General features: G+C 38.2%; 1 protein-coding gene across 1 annotated transcript in view; it reads left to right on the top strand.

Annotated features, from left to right (window-relative positions):
- CCDC73 (coiled-coil domain containing 73) overlaps positions 1 to 9,269 on the top strand; it is a 42,542-nt gene that overhangs the window by 26,680 nt on the left and 6,593 nt on the right. Inside the window, 4 exon segments of the mRNA XM_009072941.1 lie at positions 2,922 to 3,032; positions 4,476 to 4,607; positions 6,902 to 6,937; positions 8,492 to 8,663. Of these exon segments, the coding sequence (XP_009071189.1) occupies positions 2,922 to 3,032; positions 4,476 to 4,607; positions 6,902 to 6,937; positions 8,492 to 8,663 (451 nt within the window).

Here is a 9,269-nt window from a genome sequence, read left to right as displayed (position 1 = left end):
GCAGGAACTTGGGATTTCCCTCTTTGACTTCTCTCCCTGAAGTAAATCATGGTTGCCATTCTCAGCAGCCATTTCTGGAGGGTAAAACCAGAACATATCAGGGGTTACTTCCAAGTATTTTGAAATAAAATTATTTTATGACCTTTTTTCCTTGTCGTGTTCATGTAGGTCTAAATTTCTAGAAAACACTTCACATTTCACATCTTCATTCATAGCTAGAGCTTGTCCTCAGTTGAGTTTTGTGAGAACATTCTGTGCATTCTCAAAATCAAGACATTCTCACTTAAGAATGGGAACTAAAGGATTCATATAATTTATAAAGGCACATATAAGTGAGAAGTTTTCATGAGATCACATCTGGGAACACAAAAATGGTTACCTATTTTAACAGGTGTATTTTTTTGCAAATCAATAAATACCTGCATAAAATGCAGTGATTCCCTTAAACAGCATGTAAATACAGTGTGATCCTAAAAGTGAATATCACATGTTGTTTCCAGATGAATTCTTGGGGTTATTTTGATTTATCAGAAATCCTTTCAGTTAAAACAGTAGTCACAAAAATATTGTTGCTTTTTAAAGCTACTTATTTGGCTGAGAGTTTGATGCAATTGCCAAGATATTCCAGGGAATGAGATAATGTTAACTTCTTCTTTTGCTGGGTTAGTTTTTTTCAAACAGCAAATGGAACTTATAAAACAGGAAGCTGTGGGGTTATTTTGATTTATCAGAAATCCTTTCAGTTAAAACAGTAGTCACAAAAATATTGTTGCTTTTTAAAGCTACTTATTTGGCTGAGAGTTTGATGCAATTGCCAAGATATTCCAGGGAATGAGATAATGTTAACTTCTTCTTTTGCTGGGTTAGTTTTTTTCAAACAGCAAATGGAACTTATAAAACAGGAAGCTGAATACCTGTAGGGTTTTTGCTGATTTGAGAGCTATTGCTTTTGTCTTTATGGATTCCTGAACCACAATATCATGAATGATCTAAAGGTTATGTGTTATTCCTATGCTCTGTCCTACATCCCTGTTGAATTTTTAGGCCTTGCTCATCCAGCAAAAGAGTTTTTTCAGAATTATAGAAAAATGTAAGTACTGATTGTACAGTCCCATGGAAATATTCTTATTCTTATCTTCAGGAAAAAATTGCTGCTTATTTTTAGGCTTGAGAAGGTAACATTCAAGAAGGATCCTTTCTCATTCTGTCTGTGTGCCAGGATACCAATGTGACTTCAGAAAAACAAGTTCTAATTCTTTAACAGATGACAGAATACTTGAGAATTCTCAACTCAGTTACTCCCTCTATGTACAACTGGCTTTAATATATGATAAATTCTATATTGCTACTTCTGATATTTTGCCCTAAGAGCTATACTGGGAATAACTACTCTATTCCACCTTGGAAGAGGTTGGATTTGAGATGCAGGTAAAAGCATCCTGGGGGTTAAGAGCAGGTTTATCAAAGAGAGAAGGCCTTGGACTCCTGGTCTGTACAACTGGGTGAAAGATGCTACATCAGTGTGATTATTCAGACCATGTATTATTGAATTGTCTCATCTTTTAAACTTTCTAATCTGTCAAAAAACATCCATTATATTCTCACACACAAGTCTTCCCATGTGTATAGAAGTGCAGGTAGTTTGAATTTTCCTAGTGTTATTACCTGTAGAACACCAGGGACAGGACCTGAGGGAATGATCTGAAGTTGTGTCAGGGGAGGGTTAGGCTGGAGATTAGGACAAGGTTCTTCTCCCAGAGGTGTTTGGGCACTGAACAGCTCCCAGGGCAGTGTCACAGCCCCAAGGCTGACAGAGCTCAGGGAGTGTTTGGCCAATGCTCTCAGGCACAGGGTGTGATCCTTGGGATGTCCTGGGCAGGGTCAGGAGTTGGACTGATGATCCTCAAGAGTCTCTTTCCACTGTGATATTAATAGTGTGGCTAATTTAACATAGGTGCTTGGAGACTGATGCTAAGTGAATCAAGAAGTTAGACTCACTTTTAGTTAAAGATTTCCTTAAAAGGAATGGGTTTGCACTCTTACCTCCAGAACTTCACATTTTTCAAGTGAACTTCCAAAGCAGCTCAGCACTCCTAAATATGGATCTGCTTATACAGCTACAAGCACTAAAATTATATTTACATTATCAAATATATTTGTGTCATCTCTCTAGTAGATAATGGATGCAGTGAGTCTTTTATCTTCCATATTGTTTGCTATAAAAGTGTGATGGGATAAAAATTCCAAGAGTGCCTGAAACATGTGTGAAGTCACTGGTGATTTACACCAGGCTTTAGTTTACCATGGTAAAGCTGAAAGAGTTAACCCCCAAAATGTTGCCATTATGATAGTGTAAAACTTAATATTAAATGTTCTTTCAAGGCACTCCTATTCCAGTGACCTAATGAAAATAAATTCAAGGATAATCAGATGTATATTTCATGTGCCAGGAGGTATGTTTGAGAATGTAAAGATTATACAATTAATAAGAGAGGTTAATAAACAACTTAGGACAGGAAAACTGATCAGAAAAATACATTTTTTTTTTATTATTCCAGTACACACTAGTTTTTTCTTTAAGTACAATGGCTCTAGATTATGCTACATTTCATATTTCTCATCTCTGGACTTTATATTACTTTTTCAGCACATTAAAACTTATGCAGTGAAACTGAATAATGGCAAGTGTTTTTATACCCTTTTATAGCCATTTCTTTTTTCATAACCTCCCCCTGTTTCCTGTTAGCTAAACTATAAGCACCTTTCTGTTAATTTATGAAAATTATTGTTGAGAGAGCACATTATCACTGATCTGTATGGCACTTCCAGCATGTTAGAAGCAAAGGTCCAAGCAACATAAAACACATCAAAATTCATTAATGTGGTATTGATTATTTTTTGGATAATTAATTTTATTGCAGGCCCTTGAGAGAGATAATGAGCTGCAAAGGGAGAAGGCAAAGGAAAATGAAGAAAAGTTCCTTAATCTTCAGAAGGAGCATGAGAAAGCACTAAGAACTTGGAAAAAAGATGTAGGTTTATTAAATTAAATGTTAGAGTGTTAAAGGTTTTTGAAATAGTCACCAAGTATTTCAGGTGATTCCTAAAAGCCAGGAAAATATTGCAGAAATAAGACAATAATACAAATAATGCAATAAAAGCAACCAGTAATACAGACTCTTCTAGGCATGAATGTTTTTTAAGGGTAGATTTAGGTTGACTTCTGTGCTCTAAAAGGTCAATGCTCTTCCACAAGTTCTGACTTGGCAGGAATTCCTCAGTGTGGACTGAAAGGGGATAGGGAAAGGTGTATGTCTTGTATGTCCTCTCAGTGAATTCACCTCTGTGCACACCTAAACAGCTATTTGTCCTCAAGATTTGACATTCTTTCAGCTACATCACTTTCAAAGAATACTTCAGTAACTGTGTAACCCAAACCAATTAGCCAAATGTTGGAGCTGTAGAAATTGTCTGCAGTAACAAATGCCTGTTTACGAGTAGGAAAGATTAATAACTCCTCAACAAGATCTGTTCAGTGTGTGCAAACCAGACTCTAAGCAGCATGTGTCTGTTTTTTCTTTGTATTTAGCACCTACTGCCAGGAAGGTTTTGATTCTGGTAGACAGATTTCCAGGGAAGCTGTGGGGGAATAATGTCAAGTTGTCCTTGCAATGCTGTTGTCCAAGGCTAACTGTTTTGAGTGCAGCCACTATGGAGATGACTGTGACCATGAGTCTACAAAACAGCTGATCTGTTCTGATGCTCAGTTCCCTGAGATTTGATCTCCCTCATTCCTTGCAGTTTTATACCACAGTTTCCTGTACAGACATGGGAATTTCCCCTGCTTATTTCTCAGGAAAGTTTGCAAGGATTTGTTAGAAGACAATGGTTTGTTTTTTTCCCTTTTCATATTTCTGCTGTGGCTAACTAGAAATTTGGTCCCTTAAAGTACAGCATCATCACACATACACTGCTCTGGAAACCTCTGGAAATGAAGGTATTTCTGTAAAATTGCCCTTTGTACTTTTTCCAGCTTGCAGTTTGGACTGTCCTATTTGTTCCAAATACAAAAGTTTAATGGTTACATATCCACTGAAGAAGCATTGGGTACTTGAGGCTGTTTGCAGAAGTGCCAAGCAAATCATTTGCTGCTGCAGTTTCTTGACAGTGTAGATTGAGAATCAGTGTTGACTATCATGTGTATCTTTGTGCTATAAATACACTTTTTTTGAGCTTTGCTGCTTGAAGTACATGGTGGGAAAAAAACCCCCAAAACCAACTAATAAGAGGTATCATCTGTAATGGAAATGTAGCTAAAATTTTGGGTTGAATGAAAGCTCAATTATTTTGTACAAAGAAATTCCTGTACTTTCTTTTATGGATTTACTTTGGCTGAGCTGTTGATACCCTTTTCAATTGCTGTTTTACATACTTGAACATGCAGTAAAGTGTTTGTGTGCTCTTAATTTTTACAGGAGGAAAACATGAGAAGAGAAATAGACACTATAAAAAATGAGCTGAATACCCTGAAAGGACTTCACAGACATCTTGAAGATTCTCAACCTCCTCAGGAAATTCAGAGTTCTGAGCAGGTGGAAAATCTGCAGGTAAGTGTCTCTACTAGCTGCAATAATTACCATTGCTTGTAAAAATATTGGAGAACAAGAGATGTGACTCTTTTTCTAATCTGTCTGTCATGTCCACTGATCTTTCTTTGACGTTGTTAAGCCTCAACATTTATCTGACAATGATCCAAAACACCATTAATACTTCCTGTACCCAGAGAATGTTCCCTTTTCATCCAGAGGGACACAGAGCATAGAAACCTGAGGTGGCACTTCAATTTATACATACAGACAGCAGTTACCTTAAATAATCTCCTTACTAAATCCTGTTCCACAAACATATTTAGATGAGTGTTGTTCAAATCCTGTGGCAGACCCACTGACTTCATACATGTGTAAATTCCCCTGAAGGGTGGCAGTAAGGCCACTGCTAACTCAGAGGAACTAATTTCAGCTTCTGTCACATGGGACATATCAGAAGATGATTTTATCAGTATATAGGTCATCTAAGCTGCTCAGGTTTAGTTTTAAACCCACCAACCTTTCTGTCACTTAGCATCTTTAAGAATCATCCAGGGCACAAGCAGCTCAAGAGGTGATGAATGCAAAAGGTGAAAGACTTTTAAGTGGTGAAGTTGAAGAAGAATTGAGCTTGCATTGCTGGGGGAACCAAGCCCATGCTCAGCTCTAGATTTGAGGCACATATGAGAAGTCAACAGGTGGTTAAGCACATGAAGATGATCTTTTGGAGCAAAAGGAGGAGCATGTAGCCCTGCAGCTCTGTGTAATCCCAGAATTAAACTGGATTGCAAATATGTATTCCAGTCTTACATAAGATAGAAAACCAGGAAGAGTCAGAAGCCATGAGAAAGTTTCTCTGTGCAATGAGTGTATTCTGCTGTGAGTTTTGGTTATATCCTTTTTTTCCATTAAATTTTACACCCAAATAATGATTTATCCTTCAGGGAAAAACTTTTTCATTTATACCATAAACTTTCAGTGTTAGGAAAACAGGACGAGACTAGGATTTGAGACAGAGAACTTTTTTAGGACTAGTCTATGGATTGTCAGCAAAATGACAAACTGCAAAAATATTTTAGAATTTGGAAGAAGTTAAAATCAGTTCCCTCACAGTACAAGAACATGTGTGTGTCTGTGGCTCACACACAAACACACACACCTATGTACCTGCTGCTGTGTGCTTAAAGATGCAAGGGAAGTCAGACTGGAAGTGATTCCTCACTATGCCAAAGCTGTATGGACTCTGCAGGGAGTAATGCCAATTGGGTAACTTCTAAAAATCATCGTTCCCTTAATGCAAATGAAAGATCAGTTATGTTTAGGATGCAGAGTCAATGCAATCAGCCATGCAGGATAAACAGTACTTGTGCTTGCTAAGAAAACTCTATGGGTTTGAAAGCAGATAAGGTTATGTTCATAAATGCAAAAAAAAAAATCTGAGAGGTCTTCTGAATATACATCTTACACTATCTTATGGCAAATTGCCACAGCACTTTGTGTTGTACAGTCATTGGATTGCCAAAGCTAGGCTGGACTGAGTGAAATCTCCAGTGGAACACTGCCAAGGAACCACAGGAGCTGCAGCAGATCATATTGATTATCCTGATTTGTGGAATCTCACCTTGTTTCAGTAATGAGTCAGTGTCTAGCAACACATAAAAGGGAAAGGTGTTGGCTGTGATTTACATCTTGTCTATGGTTCCAAATGTTGGAAGGAAATATGCATATATTTATTTTTACACCTAGTGCCATCTGAAATCCCATTTTGGGGAGCATGAAATTTAGAATGTACATAAACTCTTCCTCCTGATCACCTCTGGAACAGTAATTAAACAAAAGGCCTTTTTAAAAGCAAGGTACAATGTCAGACCTCATTACAGACTTGGATTGCAATTTAGTTTAACCTTCCCAAGCTTCACATTTAGTTTGATATAAATTGTGCCACAGCTGAACACCATTAGAGAACAGAGCTACACCTAGCAATGGGTTGAGGTAATTTTTTGGTCTGTACCTGCACAGGAAGATCTGGTGTTGAAAAGATTTTGAATTTCATAGTATGAAACAGTGTATATAGTCTATAGTATGCTGCTTAGTTAGGTTTTACAGGCAAAAAGATTTTGAATTTCATAGTATGAAATAGTGTATATAGTCTATAGTATGTTGCTTAGTTAGGTTTTACAGGCCAAACAAAATCCAGGTTGAATAGTTTTGCTAGGTATTTGAAAACTGGGTTTATTCAACCCATCTGAAAAATCTGGGAAGGAATCATGTAACCTTTCTGCCTTTCTAAGAACACTTCATCCTGTTTGTTTCAGGTGCATTCAGCAGCTCAGCCCACACCAATAGATGTGGTGAGTTCCACTGCAGTAGCTGTTTCATAACTGTACAAAAGAGCAATGTGCACGGTTATATTGTGCTGTTTGGTGTTTCTGTCTCAAGAAACAGCTCCCAGAAGCAAAAGATTATAAAAGAGCCACAGCATGCATGAAAGGAAATGGAAATTTCTGGTATTTGTATTCAAACAGTTTGAAAATGTGATGCCAAGGTAGACAGAGCAAACAAGAAAATGTATTTAACACTTAGAAAAGTAAAAGATGTAATATGTGCCATTTCCAAATCAGAGTGACAGGGAAGATGATGATAAAAAGAGAAAGAAATTTAAGCTGAAACTTCAAATGGATTTGGCAAAGTATTTCAGGACCCTCCTCCATTGACCACAACTCCTCCCTCCCCCAGATCAGCCACGCTGGGAGCACCAGGATGTTTCTGTGCCCTGTAGAAAATTGTTTCCTGCAGATTCGTGTTCTACACCACCTACTCTGCCACCATTGCAACAGTCTCATTTTTCACCAGTGCTGTCTACCCACAGTTTGCAATACACCCTATCCTCCCCACACCCCCAGTGCCCAAGCACAGCACTCTATCTCCCTCCCACATCCCACTCTTCCTTCTGCAGCACCTCCAGGCACCCAAATATCTTCAGCTTTTTCCCACATCTTTTATGGACTAAGCAATATCCCTTCTCCCTCCCACATCTGCCTACTTTTATATCCTATCTTTAGGGCAAGAGCCAGCACGTGCTCCTGCCTTCAGCTGCCAAACACTTGATGATGATAAAGGATGCATCTTCTTTTCCCTTTTTTTTTTTTTTTTTCTAGTGGGGTTTTATTAGGCTGGTTTTTTCACTAACAAATCCTCGTTTTCACCTTTTTTCTAGTGGGGTTTTATTAGGCTGTTTTTTTCACTAACAAATCCTAGTTTTCACAGAACTTTATTGAGTGCAGCTTTCAAAAATAAAGACCAATACAGGTCCAGTAGTAGATCAGTGATTTAGATTTTAAGTAGACACATCTCAGCTTCTACTCCTGTTGGATTTGACTCAAATTTGGGTTAAAAAGTCATTTGGGAGGGAGAGGAACTGAATGTCAGAAATTGCAAATTCATAAGCTTTATTTGCTGTGAAACGAAGTTAAAAATTCTGGGTGGTTTGTTAGCTAATGTGTGTGTTTGTGGACATGTGTTCGGGTGTAAACAGCAATTCCTCAGGTTTTTTCCACCTGTAATTACTGAGCAGGTCACTAACTTTGCCAGCAGACTGAGGGAGTGATCCAGTCAGCACATGCACAACAATATTCCTTCCTCTGAGAAGTTCTCTCAATCTGCCTAACTTTTCTCTGGGGACTGGAATATAGCAGGACCTCATTTCTTTCCCACTCTTCTAGGGTATTAGTCTCCCTTTTCTTTCCCTCTTTTTGCATTAACTTCTTATACTTCAGGTGAATGGTCTTTGTTTTCCACCAGACTTGTCAAATGAATTTTAAACCTAAGTCCTGAACTTTAGATCTAATCAGTGACTGCAGTAAATTATTCAAATATGTATAATCTTTTGTTCCTCCTTCTGCTAGAGTGGTCAAGAACACTCCAAAGACAGTGAAGTACAGGCTATTCAGAAAGAAAAGGAGTTTGTGCAATCCATAATAAGAAAATATGGTAATTGTGGACATGAAGAAGACCCTGAAGTAAAAACCATAAGGGACCACTCTTCAAGCACTGAGGAACTGCAGATAGAGACCTGAAGTACATAAGGGACCACTCTTCAAGCACTGAAGAGCTGCAGATAGAACCAAGTAATAACCTTACTTGGATAGCAGAGATAAGTAGTAGTCAATGTTTGCACAGACAGTAGATGACCAGAGACTGTTTGAATCCTGAACTAAATGTTTTTGTACCACAGCAGTAAAATTCATGGTGTGAGTGGCACTAATCTCTGAGAAATCCACCATAAGGGACCACTCTTCAAGCACTGAAGAGCTGCAGATAGAACCAAGTAATAACCTTACTTGGATAGCAGAGATAAGTAGTAGTCAATGTTTGCACAGACAGTAGATGACCAGAGACTGTTTGAATCCTGAACTAAATGTTTTTGTACCACAGCAGTAAAATTCATGGTGTGAGTGGCACTAATCTCTGAGAAATCCACACAGCACATCCTTCAGAGGTTGCCCTGGGCCTTAGGGAAGATGTGTGTGCTGTAACCCTCAGGCTCCTTCTTGCCAGTTCAGGAGGGAACAGTGGCTAGGAGGAACTGCAAGTGTTTGAAAGCAAAACCAGTGACTTTGCCATAAAATAATGAAAAAAGTTGAGATGGTTGTGCTGCATAGGACAGTGAAGGTCTGTTCATGT

This window comes from Acanthisitta chloris, unplaced genomic scaffold, assembly GCF_000695815.1.
Source record: "Acanthisitta chloris isolate BGI_N310 unplaced genomic scaffold, ASM69581v1 scaffold3554, whole genome shotgun sequence".
Taxonomy (NCBI): Eukaryota; Metazoa; Chordata; class Aves; order Passeriformes; family Acanthisittidae; genus Acanthisitta; species Acanthisitta chloris.
The sequence above is the reverse complement of the archived record's forward strand: the minus strand, read 5'-3'. Positions and strand labels throughout refer to the sequence as shown.